The sequence below is a fragment of the Rhamphochromis longiceps genome, linkage group LG13, assembly GCF_057381845.1.
Source record: "Rhamphochromis longiceps isolate RC_006_pf linkage group LG13, R_longiceps_female_GT1.1, whole genome shotgun sequence".
Taxonomy (NCBI): Eukaryota; Metazoa; Chordata; class Actinopteri; order Cichliformes; family Cichlidae; genus Rhamphochromis; species Rhamphochromis longiceps.
In genome coordinates, this window is record NC_140569.1 from 19,233,726 (window position 1) to 19,250,230 (window position 16,505).

The 16,505-nt window shown below is 39.4% G+C and overlaps 1 protein-coding gene across 1 annotated transcript; it reads right to left on the bottom strand.

The window, feature by feature from the left end:
- Window positions 1-358: 358 nt before the first annotated feature.
- cxcl12a (chemokine (C-X-C motif) ligand 12a (stromal cell-derived factor 1)) lies at window positions 359-6,394 on the bottom strand. The gene is made up of 4 exons (XM_085428233.1): window positions 6,242-6,394; window positions 4,510-4,627; window positions 3,485-3,568; window positions 359-1,829 (listed from the first exon to the last, which is right to left on the bottom strand). The coding sequence occupies exons 1-4, from the start codon at window positions 6,306-6,308 to the stop codon at window positions 1,802-1,804; spliced, it is 297 nt and encodes a 98-aa protein (XP_085284359.1). The 5' UTR covers window positions 6,309-6,394; the 3' UTR covers window positions 359-1,801.
- Between the last annotated feature and the right edge of the window lie 10,111 nt (window positions 6,395-16,505).

The following is a 16,505-nucleotide window of genomic DNA, read 5'->3' on the forward strand; positions in this document are numbered from 1 at the left end:
CACTACCTCGCTCAGCCTTAAAGAAGGCCCCATGTGGGAAGTTAAAAGTTCACCCTTTTTAGCGCTAATGCTTTCCTAATAGTCGCTTGTTGAGTTAATAGTTAAATAGCTGGCAGGATCATTGTCCTTGCCTTTCATTTACCCTCGCGAGTAAAGCCAAACACATGTTCTCTCATCAAAGCCTTACATTTAGCCTCTGACCTGCTGGTACTGTAAGACTGCAGCAGCTGTGTGTCGGCCCTGGTAGAGCTTGCTTTACATTTGATTATAAGAGTCACTCAAATGAAAAGTGTGTATGTGTGCATCAGTGGCAATGAGACTTGTGACATGTACAGGAATCAAACACCCATAGTATTTCAAAGATTTCCTTTTTACTGACCAGATGTATACATGTTTGATAATAAAAAATTAAAAAAAAACAACACTGGATGGCTCAGTTGTGAGAGTACAGTTCCTTCATTTAAATGTTTGGATTTAATATAAATGCATAAAAGAGTACAAAAATAAAACATTTGTATGAGATAAATTTTACATAGGAAGAGGAGATTTAAATGAGTAAAAGGGTGGAAGAAAAAATCAAACCAGTTAAATTCAGTTACACATTCAATGATCACAAAAGAGTAGAAACAGGACGATAAACTGTTTTAAAAAAAGAAAAGAAAAATACAGAATGTAGTGTTTAAAGTTAGTAATAATACATTTTTTTGCTAAAACATGAATACATCAGGTATAAAGTGCATTTCTATCTGCATGACAGTTGTAGGTAGTCAAATCTATATACATATATCCATTGCCAGTAATGGTAGTATTTGTTCTACTGCAGCCCTCTGTGTTACCAATTGTTTTTATTACTATTTTAATTACCTTTTTTGCACACCCATGTTTGGAAGTGGTATTCACATTGAGAGGCTATTTTGATCAGTGTCACAATTTCTTCTCACAATTTCTCGGTAACTAACACAATTTTATGATTCTGGTAAATCTCGTCTTATTGGCTGCTCATTAAAACACAGTTTGGAAACCAGATGTTGAGCTTTTACAAAGAACAACAAAAAAAAAGAAGAAAGAAATAAGACGCAGGCGCATAATCAGCCGCAGAACAGCTGTAGGAAATGCTGCAGCTCTTTCTGCATTAATTTCCATCACAAAAACATTGTATTGCTATTTTTATAGGGGTTTTCAGTTGGGGGGCAGCTGGCATTCACTTAAATTCCTTGGTGCCAATTAACTTAAACTGATTATTTATTTTAGAGGAGAACTTATACATCAATTTGTGTAATCTGAAATCTAACATGATCAGAATAAACTGATCCACAGACCACAAGACTGTGCTCCTCACAAATGGGATGCTCAATAAAGTTTGATATGGAGGAAACCTTCTAGCTAAGACACGTCATCCCTCTTTAAGCCCCTTCACGCTGGGTGGGGCCTTTGCTTTTTTCCTAAATAACGGAGAGGCCAAAGGAAAAATCTCCAAAAATAGCTCTTTACTTTTAAAGTCCATTAACAAAATAGTATTTACACTATGGTTAGGAAAGTATACACTCATAGATATAATAGCACTTTGCACTAATATTTTGTTAAATCTATAAGTGGTGAAATGAAGTGGTGAAGGATGCAGCAGTGCTAGGAGCATGGTGTTTATGGTGAAGACTTTGAAGCTAATCCATGCACAAGGCTGCAGCGTGTCAGCTAGAGTAAGTGCTGTACAATTTAACACATGATCTGGTATCATGTTACATATCTGCAATGATGTGGTCCAAATCCTCAGCGGTGGCTCGGGAGGATTTCTGCAGGCATTTTAGTTGCCCTGTTTGGTTTTCTTCATCCTGGAAGGGAAAAGCACATTTGTCATGAGAACAAAGTAGACACGGGAACTACAACGTCAGAATCATATGGCTTTTTGGTGCTGACTGTTCACGCGGTCTATATATTTGACACTCTATATAATAGAGTGTCAAAACACAACAAAAGATAAATGCACGGTAACTTGTGAGTAGTAAACACCAAAAGTGGAAATTAATGAGCATTTAGTCCAGTGGCACAACTCACGGCTGATTTCAGTTCCAGGTTATCAAGTAAAAACAGCTGCTTCGTGTTTAGAAAGCCGAAATGTTTTTGACTTGTAATCATGAGCTAACCATCTTAGCAATAATAAATGTAATTTGATTTCTGCATTCACTTTCAGTTGGCCGGTCAATTAGTGGGCCATTCTGAAAATGTTATGTCTGAAGATGTAATTTTGCAGAGCACTGACGTGAAGCAGTCTCAGGGCGATGATGCCAAAGGATAAACAGGATATTAACAGCATAAGCACTTGGAACTCCAGTGGGTTCTTTAATTATATCTGCCACACTCGTCAGATACAAAAAGGCAATCATCATTTAGTTTACAAAAGTAACGCATGGCTTATAATCGTGTGCATTTCTACACATTACAAGCAGGTTTATGCCTCCTCCTCTATGACTGCATGTGTAAGTGGAAACACATTAGATCTGACTGATTGTAAACAAGCAACATGCACTCTACATGCGCTATTTTGTTATGCAGAGGGCTGTTCACGCCTCATCAACCCGAGGGCTCCACAGTCATCCTTGAGACAGGCCGTCTGACTGCTAGACTGTGGGCGGATCTGTCAGTGTGTATTGAGTGTGTATGTCACAAGCTGGATTAAATGCCGTAGTGCGTTTAGTTTTCTTTACATGAAAAGACGGGAATCCACATGTGACATTCCAAAAACTCTTTTATCCGCCTCCATCGCACAGTGCAGGGTTTGTTTCGTTCTTTAAATAACAGACATGGCAACTTGATCCCTTCTATAAACTTTGTTGTACCAACATCTTTCAGAAAAGTGTCTGCTTCCTCAGGGAAGGAAGGAGACAGTGACTTTTAACGCCACCAGTCTCAGTATGAATTTAACTTGATTGTGCAATTCAGAGTTGCATAAGGTGACAACGAATCCCATCATATTACATTATTTTTTACAAATTTAGAACGTTATCTTTATCTTTACTCTCCGATGTAACGTTTAATGCACTAAATGTCCTAAACTCTAAACAGCATGCAAGTGTGCCGTGTATAGTGTAAATATATTAAACTGCATTTGCTAGACTGTGTTCCAGTATGAATAGTGATGACCAGGAACAAACCTGTAATAGCACTTAAGAGCAGATTAAGTGCACCCACACTTTGTATGTGAAAGTGGAAACGCTCTACTCCCACTTGGTCATGTACCAGCATGTTTTGACTTTGGGTTCCAATATAAATTGGGCAATTGAGAGCTTTTACTCCCACAATAGTCTATTGGTAAACATCCAAATGCGCATTTGCGCCTTTGGATTTGTAGATTCTTTGCTTTAAATTTCTATAGAGTGTAAGTGAGTATATCCCACTTGTGCCAACAGATTTGTTAAAGCCAGACGGGATTGTGTATTACAGAAAAATGACCCCATGACTAAAATCTGCTGGATTTGCTGATACTTACTTGTTGAGAGCGTTCTTCAGGTACTGCTGCAGCCACCGGATCTCAGGGTTCACGCACACCTCCTTGTTTGACTTCAGCTTGGCACTGATTAGAAAAAGGATAAGATGAGGATAAAAGCTTGAATTATGCATAATCATTAACAGTGGGTATCTTAACACACTGTTATCAAACTGACTGAATTAACACTGACTTGCTAGTTTGATACTTGCAGCGAACCTCTTAACAGTAGTGCCTTAATTTGTAAGTGATGCTGCTACAGAAATTAATATGCATTAATATTGATAAGATACTGACCCTTAAGGTACTTTAGTGTTAGGTCAAATTAGAATATATTGCAATGCGCAGGCTACTTTCTAAAGCCATGATAGTCCTGTGGTTATTTAAAGAATGGGCTACAACCATATCATATGTCTCCATGTGGGGGACCATGCCTCATTTGGCAACAGATCTTGTTTTAAGTAGCTTCAGACATGTTTTATGTCTCTTTATGTAAACTTGTAAGATATGGCAATTTTATTTTTCCATGCTTCTGAAGTTCTAATGCAACTGACCCTTTTTCACCGATGTTGCCACACACTTTCATGTATGGATTTGCACTGCACAAGCTGTGCCGACGAATGCGATCTCAACTAAAGGTTGTATGAACAGTATGAAGAGAAAACGCTGCGTGACAAGCAAATGAGAAGCAAACCCAGTTACAAAACCCACGATTATTGCTTCCTGGTTAAAAAACAAAACTGTATCCAATTTCCACCACCTTTTCACATTCGCTCATACTCAAACGGACCACTTCCTGTGGATGCGTCAGTGGGCCAGTTGCAAAAAGAACGACTTGTTTTCTGTGAATGAGCGAGCGAGTGACTGAGGGGCGTGTATGTACACATTCATGCATGATTCCTTTCTCTGGCTTGTCACCCTGCAGAGATTGATGGTGAGAAATGTCCGAACTAGGAGGAAACCTGTCTAACGTTTATATGGCCCAGACAGAAAACGTGCTGCCTGGAGAAGTCAAAAACAACACTCACATCACTTGGAAGGGGCAGTTGGGTGTGTGGATGAACCTAAGTTCTCGGATGTAGTTTCGTGGGACGGTGTTGACTGTTGAACGGCAGTAGCATCTCTCCACCAGGCTGATGGGCTTTGCTGAGAAAGCAAAAGAGAAGTTGAGTATAACAAAACTATTTTAAAGTAAAGCAAAATTTAAACAAAGCAGTAATTCAGATTAGATTAAATGAAATATCATTCCTGTATGAAATGACATACACTTATTGCAATATCACAAATTCCACCAGCAAATAAGATAAAAATACAGCAAGTCTTTAGCCTATCAAAGCACAAAGTAAGCATGCACCAGCCCTCTGATTATGAACAAATAAATAATATGCCCCCTGCAGTGAAGTATACAGAGTCTTTTGGATTTAAACCGTTTGATTTTTATCCCTCCATTCTACTTGTTTATCTCTTTCCTTGCCGAGAAGCCTACAGTCAACACTGCCAAATAGGACTAACAAATGACACTGACAGATGAAAATTCCATATTTAAGCTTTACAAAATCCAGTTTCTGCTCATCCCACACAGCAAACAGAGAGACTGAGTACATTATTAGCGGGGGTTTTACACCCACAAACACTAAGCTCTTTCAAACATCATTGTGTACTGTGTGGTCCCTGCGTGATGGATGTGCGCAGTTTCCATTGGAGCCTCACCTTTCAGGTTCCTACACTGAGATGGTCACAGTTGATTAATGTGGAAAAATAAAGATAATCTTTTTTCCCCGTTTCGTTACGTCTAAAAGCGGCGTTGGAAATAGATAAAGCAGTCGCGCCGATAGAAGTTAGTTTTAGCCCAAATACCGTTTATACACAGTTGTTTTACTTGTCAGTAAATTGTTTTAAAGCGACACTGGCAGACTGTAAGTCACAGATGGTGAAACCTGCCCCAGTGGATTAAACTATGCTAATTATTTTTTACACCTGATTACCATGATAAAAGAGCGCAACACCTTCAAGTTGGGTGATTGATGTCGCCACGTAGGCTAGCTGAGGTTTGGCTTCTAGAGACTTCATTTGTGGCTAATTAAAAGAAAACAAAGGGAAGGACAAACACACGCTGATCACTGATCCAGCGGGGAAATTCCTATACGGCAAGAGCCACATGTGCAGCCTGCCGTGCTTTACGCACGGCGAAAAATGCACTCTCCCTTCTTCAATGAAAAAAAAATGCATGAAAGATTTATGCATTTTAAAAAATGTAAATAAAAATGTAAATTTTCAGGTCCAATTTACGTTTTCCCCCCCTTTTTCCCCACAGTATTTGCACTCCGAGTGCACGCAATTGGAATTTCTCATCTGATGTCGTGCTCAGATTTTTGGCAACTAATATTATAAATACACACTGATTTACAGTAACTGTATTTAATGTAAAATAATTAGTAACAAAAAAGTATTTAAAAAGAACTGTGGACGTACTGGACCCCGATAGAGTTGCAGAACTCTATCGGGATAATTATTTATAGAAATACTATAGACATCCAGGGTCGCAGCTTGTCTGGAGCCTATCCCTGCTGTCTGGATACGCGGAAGAAATGATGGATGAATGGATGAATGAATGGACTACAGACAAGACAAGTCAACAGGTGGACAGCGTAAAAGCAAATATGTTGCTGATACTTCCCTCCAATACGCATCACAGCTGCAATACAGTCTAAACAAAATCTGAAGCAACATAAAACAGCAACCCCGAAAATGAATCCATACCTTGCGCTGGAGGTGCATATATCATCACCATGAGTACAGCCACGACCGCCAGTAGTTTCACATCCATTTTGCGTTAATGTCAAAGAGTTCCGAAACTGCTCAGAGTAAAGTCCAGAGGAGTTCTGACAGACGGGGCACCGGCGGAGTGTTAAATTAGGCACCACTGCGTCAAGCTACCATAAAGAAATGGTGTTTCCGGTCACCAAGGACCCGTTTTTTACTTTAACGGATATTTATGAAGTAATAAGGCGTCAAATTGTAACAAAAATCACTTTCAGAAAAAAACACGTCATAGATGAGCCGTCGTTTTAATAGATCTGTGTTAAATGTTATATTAATTACTTTGTCGTGATTTTATTTTGTAGGAGCTTTTTATTATTTCCGGTGTTTTAGGAGGATTTTCGGATACAGCCTATTAATGCACGATAGACCCCCAGGCGCGCGCAAGTGTGCACATGCCTCTGACGAAAGTGTTTAATGAAAGTGTTCTTTTTTTTTTTCTTTTTTTTTTTTACATGTCAGAAGATTTGGCAGTAAGCTGATTGGTAGCTGTTCATTTATTTCCTAAAAAATACGGGTAGGATCCAAAGTGTACCTTCAAGCAATTGGCACGATTTCTTCTGCACTGTCCTTAAAGCTGCTGCTGAAAAGAAAGAGAAACATTTTTTTGTGCATGCTTTTTTCATGCTTCTTGGTTTTTCATGTTATAACTGGTCATCGCAGGGACTTTACTGACCCTACATAAATAAAAGTGGGAAGAATTTGCGTGACTATACACTAATGTTTCCAAAAGTAAAAAATGTGGTGTAGAAAGAGCATACAACACTTTTGGCCTTTTGGAGAATGTGTGGGTGTATACGCCTAGATCTGAGAAATTTATTCCTATTCACATGTTCATCAAATGATACCTTATACTAATGCGTTAACACCATAATTACCTTTTTAGATTGTTTAAGTTAAATACACACAACTGAACTCCATGCAATTCCACTAAGTAAATAGAAACTGCAGACAACCAAAGCTTATATTTACACAGACTGAGGTTGTGTTTTGAGACATTTTTTTCAGAATCTCAGAGCAACATGAATAATGTGACTAAGTGGTTGGTTTTGTATTTTCTATTCTTTCTTTTTTCAGTTATTGCAGACATATCCTCTCATCACACCAACTGTGGGAAAGCAAACCACCTGCTGACAGCACACTTTATCATGAAAATGAGCGAGGAATAGAAGATGGTTGTTCAAGGAGAATAACTTTGTTTTGCGCTTGTTTTAACTCTCTAGCCGGTATCGTAAGTAAAAAGGACAATTCCTCTGTTGTGTTGGCAAGATCTGCTTTATGACCAAAGTGTTTGTGACAATAAAGTCCTGACATAACCAATACTTACCCTTTTTGTAAACCTGTTTGTTCATAATTCTGAGACATTTTTGTTAGATTTGTTGCAGGCTGTCTGTGTTTTGGATCTCATGATGAATGAAGCCATGGATACCAGACGCACGGGAGGAGACGCACGGAGGGTAAAATTAGCTGACAGCTGAAAGGACATATTGACTTCTCTCACAGGCCACAAAGGCTAACTCCAAGAGTGCATGTTAGAAAGACAGAGTAGGCAAAAAGTAAAGAGCGTTGCACGAAGGCCCTGATATTTCAGTAAGCGTCCTCTCAGCTTGGAGTGAAGAGTTTCAGATCAAAGTGCTCACCTCATCAACCTTGCTTGTTCTCACACAGGATGCCTGACATGTCGCTACAATCTACAGGTTATGCTCACTTCACTGCACTTTCCTGTGAGCCTGCACAAACAGCAAACGTGTGCAGCGGGGTTTGCGCAAGCACACAGGCAAATGGAAGTCATTTGTCTCAAGCACAAGTACATACACATGCTCTCACATCTACTCGGTCTATGCGCATAGTTCAGGCTGTCATTGGGGGGCAACCTGTGACATGTCATGGGAGAGAAGTCAAAGCACATTCAAGTATTCAGACGTTTCTCAACAGTAAGCAAGATTTACTTTCTTGGCCAGAGGTGAATGGACTATAATAGTGTGGTTACATAAGCAGATTTGGCAGAACATCTGCCCAATTGTTTTGTTTTTTTCACATTATCTGGCTGTGTTTTCCCGAAATGAAACTTTTCTTTTTTTTCTCAGCATTATGCAAATGTTTATAGAAACCCTTATTAGGGTACGTTTTCTAAAAATGAAACAGAAAAAAGGTCTCACATTTCTGGGGTCATTGATTCACATTATTGTGAATGATAAATGGGCTGATAGTTATATAGGGTTTTTTTACTCTGAGCACTCAATGCACTTTTGTTTCTAAACTTGTCTAAAGCTCACACGTTTACACTCACAGGATGTTCAAGATGTTGCCCAAGGATACTTCGATTTGCTCCAATCTGTCCTGACCTTCCAATTGGTGAACGCCGCGCTCTACCTCTAATGGCTATAGTGGTCGATAGTGGTTTGTATATAATGCACACACATGTCTACCTGCTATGTGTTATTCACACCTGTCCAGCATCCAGTAACTTTGAGTTGCAGCATAGTCTTCTGTAGCCCATCTGTCTGGTTTGGGAGGTCTCACTGTAGGGGTCCATCTGCTTTCTTCGTGAGTCGTATCTTACTGTACTCTCAAAGAATAAGGTAAGATGGAACAGTTAAGGTTTTTCTCTGAAGTTGTGAAGGCAGGTGTCCTCCAGAGTTTTTGTTTTTTTGAAGCCTTGAAAATGTCACATGTCTCATAAATGTCTAAATACAGTTTACATACTTATCCCTACGTCACATACATACACACTGTTTATTCCTCACCTACTGTGCCAAATCTCCTGATCTCTAGTCTCATCAGCATAACACTTACAGAACAAATGTTTAAACATACTCGTTTAAAAGGGGTCTGTATGCTGTTGATGATAAGTAGGAAAAATGCAAGTCTGTCACATGCCACTAGATTGTTAAACATTCCTCTACCATTATTCACCTTTAAAAAGAGACCATGTGGTGCAAGGGGGCTGAAGTATGGATGGCTGAACGTATTATGGTGGGGTTGCCAGTTTCCATAGATCAGACTGGTTTGAGAACGTACAGGCAGCTAGCCCCAGTAGGGAATCCTCCAGTGGTCCATTGAGGCTCTGTGAGGCTGAGGGCCTGCTGGCTCAGCCTTTTGTCTGGTTTTCTCTATGTCCTCCAGAAAGTCACGAGCCCGGTGCCTCCTTACCACCATATGGACCACCTCAATGGGCTGTCGACAAAGTCTTTAGCAATAGATGTTGAATCAATGGGAAACAATGCTCTGGACAATGGCTTTATTACCACTGGTAAGATCTTCTAAAAGCGCAAAAAGAGCGGTTTTCTGCTTCATTTTATCCAAACTAATAAAAGATCCACTCAAATAAAATTGCACAATTTCACTATTTTCTTCTAAGCATAATCCTCATGTTTGTTCCATCTCTTCTTCACTGTGTAAAGAGCTTCCTCCCTTCATCTGCTAATTAATTCTCCCTGTTTTCTTGCTTCAAATCGTAAACAATCATTGTCGATATTTATCATTTATATCGTCGTCCAAAATAGTTTGGGAACCGCACAAAATTCTAAGTGCGTCACAGTGCTGTCATGAACAAAACTACTTACATTTTTCTTTTTCGCAACAAACAAAACATGATTCTGCAGTACAAAAAAGAAATAAATGTAACTGTTGCCAAGACACCAGACATGACTTTCCTATTATTAAGTAACAATAGAATGGGTTTTGCATTGCTGAGATAGAGTAGATGTGTTTTTTCCCCTCTAGAATAACAAAAGAAAAGCTCAATTGACATTAAATGGATGAAGTAAATGTCAGTTGTGCTAGTTTTTATAGTTTCAGCTGTGAATTTATGCCAGAAAAGGGCACATGAGCCACAGCTGGTGTGGAGCAACTTGGTGGTGGATCCATAGTTTGACACCTGGTGGTGTCCGGCCGCGAGAACAAAAATCCGTCAGCTGCTTGTGTGATGTTCCCCAGGAGGAGCAGAGAAACAGCTCAGGGACCCATTAGCGTTCAGGGTAACGCTGCCGGTTCTGCTTTTTTGAAGTCGAGAGTGATGATATATGGTTTCATGAGGTCACGGTTTTGTAAATTGAAGAAATGTGGCTTAATTCTTTTTCTCTTTAAGCAGGTTTTTTTGATGGGTCAAAGCGATTTGTGACTCACTCTCACAAAATGCGATAAAGATAAGTCACCAAAGTTTTAGCTTTTGTCTGACCTGTTAAAGAGATCAGTGCGTATTTTGTTCCTTTTATTGTAGTTTCTCAACTCTGCGTATGTTGGAGTCATTGAACTACAAACTTGTATATAGTCTCATTTGTCCAGCTAACTGTTACTGTGTTGCAACTGTACATAGACACACATTAAATACCAGGGCAGTTACACAGACCCAGATACACTTTTTCTCACAATCGAAAGCTCCTGCAGTTTACTTTGTCACCAAAACTGAAAACCACAACACAAACAATATGCCCTGTGCTTCAGCCCCAGCCACATGTTTAATTCTTGACAAAGACACTGACACATGTTCCCTTATTTAGCCCCCTTGTTTTCCCCCCTTCATTTCTTTTTATCCTCTTTGGCTCCTTCATTAGTCATTGTATCCTCACAAAGCTGATGTTTTTGGCTCGTCCTTAAACTTGATCCATTTCTGTGATAAAAATGGCTTAGAGGACACATGGAGTCAGTTAATATTTCATTATTCATCCATTCCTGTGTGTTATACAGCACAAGTGTTGCTGACTACACTGATTCTGTCTGTCATCAAGAAGCCATAGGTCTCCGTACTCTAAGGTTTCTGAGAGATGCTGAAAGAGTTGAATAAGTGTCAGAAAGAGCAAAAAGTCAGTCTAGCCTGATCTGTAAAGTAGTCTAGCGTAGGCTGAAACTGAGTGAACACAAAGGTGGCTGCTTAACTACAATAAAAAGACCAAAGCATTGATCTAAAAATATGTGTGATGCATTGTCTTAAAGTAACACAAGATGCAGTTGTACTTGTTTGAGTTTTTGCAGCTTATATTTCATTACCACAGTTGTGTATGTCAAGCTATAAGTTTACAAATCACTGCTTTTCCCTTTATTACTGTTCATTCTGCAAAAAAGTAATCATGTTTATCCTAAATATGCAACAGCGCTACAATGCTAATCCTTGAAATGTCCAGGGCTGAAAAAGCATTCAGCTCCCTAAAGTTAGCAGATTTTTCATTGTACTCTGACAGTATGATCTAAAACTATCCACTTCCCCACGGCTCCCAGAGAGATGCTTTTACATGTTTGGACTTCATATCAGAAATTCATCAGGAGCTAATGAGAAGACTGCGAAACATGATATTGGCTGAACAAAGAAAACACAATTTTGTCTACCTGCCAAGCAAACCTGCACATCGTCCAGGCTGAAAATAATTACCTGTGGAACAACCTGCAGCCTCCAGTCTCCCGTGCATGAATTTAATTTGGTAAGTGCACTGGACATATCACATTTCCTGCACTACAATTATCGAGGAATCGTAGCATAGTTTTAAAGAAAGTACTTTCCCCCCTTTCCTTTCGCCACTTCTTCTTGGACAACCCCCCAAGGTACTTCTATTGTCAGTCCTCTGCTGAGCTGTAACACTGCAGCTGCTGTCTCTTTACTGCTTTTGCATGCACAGGTCACTACATAAAACACTTAAGCAGCATTTAAAGGGAGAGTTAAGGCTGCAGCTGTCAGTCAAAACGACAGAGCAGCTTAACATAACCGTCACTTTTATGTGTTCTCTGTGTAACTTAGGAGGCTATAATAGTGAGCAGCCATGGAGCTCTGTGTTCTCGGGCTCGGGGCTGTAGCTGCAATCAAAAACCTATTAATCAGACTGAGGAAATGGAACCAGCAGAGAAGCGAAGACAGAGTATCTTGTCCTATTTCACATGGACAAATACGAGATATTGTTACATGTTATTCATCCTGCTTGGCGGCTTTGAAGTAATCCACCAGCCGGGAAATGGAAGGTGATTTTTCATGAAGGCATAAATGAACATGAAGGGGATTAGGTGTCCGCTTGCATGTGCATGGACATATAATCACATGGGTATAAATAAAAAGGCACAAAACGACACACGAATGTATGTAACAATATTAAAAATAGATTGTGTGCAATGTTAGGATGTAGACAGAGCCGTGGAGTTCTAAACGTTCCTGGATAATTGTGATTATGTGTGCGACGTGTTTGACATGCTGGTTGTTTGGCCTGAAGGTATTTGCCTCTGGTACTCTGGTATTCTTAATAGGCCGTGTGCCTCCTGTGGGCTCACTAACAGCAGCGTGCATACGTCACAAATGTTCTCTGAGTAGGTGGCAGATGAATACGGGATGCAAATGATAAGAATGGTAGAAAAGGTAACCGAGAAGCACGGTCAACAACAGGTAACAAGAGAGAGGAGCAGAGGAGGGGAACAGATGATGCAGAGGAAAGACAAAGTAACAAGAGGTGCAGGAGAAAAATGAGCAGCCAGCTGAAGCCCCGTTTTCCAGAGCTGGCTTTTATTAGTGAATGTTACCACGCTCTGTTCCTCATTAACTCACCACAGCGTGGAGGTGCAGCAGAGGAAGAGTGGACTCTTTCCTGGAGGTTAGGCAATGCAGACTGAGTCTAAATCCATCCTCGGGACATCTCTCCACAAAACTAAGGTTACCATAACTCAAAAACAGCTTCTGATCTGATTGGTATTTCCTTACTGGGATTCACACCCGTTACTTGTGTAAAATATGAAATGTGCTATCTTAATCAGTGAGGCAAAGCTAAAGGATGACAAGTCCAGAAATCTTTATTTTTAGCTGCCTCTTGTCATCAGTGAGTGCTTTAGAGAAATTGTGCCATATAACTTTTAGGAATTTCAACCTTTTCAGCAACTATAGATGCACACGTTAATGCTGTACTTTATCTGTTATCATTTCTCTTTACAGCTAAACTCTTGGCCATGGCTGTCTGTGAGTGCTTTTGGTATAATACAATGCTTAGACAAAATTATACAATTGAACTGCATTTGTTAGGTCTGCATTTTACAGTACAGTTCTGATGTAATGTTTTGAAAATTACGTTCTAAGAAAGTCTAACGAGCTTCTAATGATGGAAAATCAGCATCCTGGCTGCTTTCCTGGCCTACTATTAGGCTAATATTACCCCACTGGGATTGAATTGTGACAGGTCTTAACCTGTATGGGAGTACAAGCATGAAGGAAGTATCGCCTACACACTCCACAGCACTCTGAACAAAACCCACTCTGCAGAGGGTATGCACAATATTTTCTTATGTGCTTTGACTTTAGTTTTCTATCTAATAAGCAACAAATGTCTAAGAAAATGAAAAATATGCAGGATTCTTGTTATCTGAGCTCAGTGTTTTACCAAATTACTTTGGATTTAGGGCTAAATCCAAAGTAATTTGGTATAATACTGGTTAAGTGTGGTTATTTGGGCTATAAAGAAATTATACATGGCTTTGAATTAGACCATTATTAAGGTGCAAGGTGTCTAATTAGGGTATTGTGGTTGTTTACAGTCTAATAAATAATGTTATTTCTTGATGCAAATTATGGCTTTTTATGTTTTATTAGTGCACCATATAGTAAATACAAATTTCTGTATGTTTAAACAGGAATTTTAATGGGAACAGCAAATATCCCAGCTTATGTTTCTCTCTCTTATACCTGCTATGGAATTGTCGTGAGAATCCCTACTGTGAAAGCTTGTAGCGCCGCAAGAAGACTACAAGTGGAAATCACAAATATTTATATTCCAAAAATCTTGTCCATAAACTACAAATTCTGCATATTTATGAAGCTACATCATTTCAATCTCAAAATCTCCCACTTTCATTTTATGAGCATGAAAAACTCCAGATGTTTTGGAACCAAATAGATTATGTCATTATTTTATTTTTTCTGCAAGGTATTCCAGTAAATGAAAGCAAAATGAAAGTGATTAATTTTTGTTTATTGTAGCCCAACATGCTATTGTCATGAAGTGGAAGGAAATCCAAAATCCTGCAAGCAGAAGACATCAAAGGGATGTCTTTAATAGGATTTACACATATATACTTAGAGTATGATCATTTTTTTTATGCATTTCCTAATGGACTTTTCAGAGTAGGTCAAAAATTTAGGTCAGGATTACTCAGCATCTTTTGTATGAAAGTGCGGTAGCATATTCAGTTTTTTCTTCTTAATAATAAAAAATCATCACTATGATTTATCTAATGTAAGTGTTTTATCAGATAACATATGTCATATCTTCTAAAAAACAACAACAACAACCATAAAAACACAATTGCATAAGGAGGGCTGTCTTACAAAGCTGCAAAAGCATCACATACATGTAATCTGATTATGGGGTCTTTTAAGTAGGCACATCAGCTGTTACAAGTGCTCTTTTCGGGTTTCTCAACATGTGGTCTGAGCACCTCTGCAAGCCTGACTGTTGTTTTTTGCTTTCAAAAGTCATAAAGTGCTCGCCTGTTACACACATGCATTAAAGAATCGGTGTTCAGGCAGGTGTTGCTAAACACTGCGTATAACAGAAAACTTTCATTGGGAGTTAATTTGTTTCTGCAGCAGGAACAGCAACAGGATTACACACTCTGAAGATCCCTCACCACTCCTGAATGAAAACAAAAAAAGGCTATAGGGTGTCAGTGAAATAAGATGCCAGCACCATACAAAGGAACAAATAACAGATGAAAAATATAGTCCAATTTAAGCTTGTGACTTGCCAAACCCGCAGCGGGACGTCCCAAAAAGCTCTAACGTCTCTGTTGTTCCTCTCTAGGCTATTTTTTCACGGTGAGGGAAAAAAGACCAATATTGTGTGGTTTACATGGCTTAGCAGCTTGTTCACAAATATACCTCTTCTCTTCTCCCCCTTTCCTCTCTTTTCCTCATCCATCTTCTCTAAATTGTTCTGCAGCGACAATGACTTCACACTCCTGTAAAAGCCTTTTGACTGCACAGAACCGAGCGATGGTTTTTCTCATTGCACAAATAGTCCGTCTGTTAAAAGGTCCACGCATTTGAGGACTATGTGAGCGTATGAAGTGGAGCCAAGAGAGGCTTTTTTAAAATTCTAATCGAATTCACAACAATTATGCGAGTCTGGAATTAGAATTAGCTTACAACTGAGATAGACTTTCATGTTTTTCTGCCCTCTTTGTGAAGTTACTTCTATTAGCGTGTTTTCCCGGTTTTGCTGTATGACAACTGCATAAACACAGAACGGTTCAATCATGTAGCACTGCCAAAGCTATTGTTAGCTGCACAAACTGATGGAAAAAAAAGAGAACAGAGCCGTTCCCACACATATTTTAAGTATCTATTGTAGAGTATCTGTTTATGTCACAACATCCACTCTGTTTGTTTAAAAAACAATGAGAAAAGCCTTCGACGGAAACAAAAAATGTTTTGTCATTATGAGTTTTTATTTATTTAATATAAACTGATTTATATTTGTGTGCACAGAGGTTCCCAGTGGCTTTGTTTCTGTACCCTAACAAGTCTCTGTTAACCCCAGACTCTTCAGACAAAAGCAGCTTTGTGTCTGAGCGCTGTATGTGCAGTGAAAAGGTTTTCGGGAGGTGAATGTGAAATAAGGTTCTCCCCTTTCTTCTTTTTCGACTTGGTCTTTCACTTCCTTACTTTACAAATGTATGGGTGCCCAGGGAATCAAGGCCATTCAGGAGGTGCACAGTGGTCCAAAAGCAGTGATAATCCACTGTTCAGATGTTGGCTGGCCGTTGAAATGCGAGCCCACTTTGACTGAAACTGTATGTCTTTCTTTCTGTGTGCTGGTGTGGCAGCTATTCAGCAGCTGTGGCTTTCCCTCGAATCCAATTAAAGAGGACACAGAGAATAAAAATACAGAGACCAATCAGAAGAGAAAGAAACCTCTGCTTAGCCTCCATCTCACACCACTTTAGAGAGCTTGTGCTCTTTGGGTTTTTTTTGGTCATAACACTCAGTAATGATCATATAAGCATGAGCCACTTTTGCCTTTATTATGTGGCAATGACAGAGCACAACATGACTTACAAACACACTCAGGTACAAAAGCTGAGACTTGGAGCTATATGGCTCTAATTCTGGGGGTTTTCTGCAAATCTTAACTGCGCTTTAAAAGCGTGGGCCAGCAAACATGTGAAGGGTTTACTACAAGGCACCCTGCTGTGAACATACATGCATTAAAATGTCTGCTTTCCAGACCTCCCTAGCAAT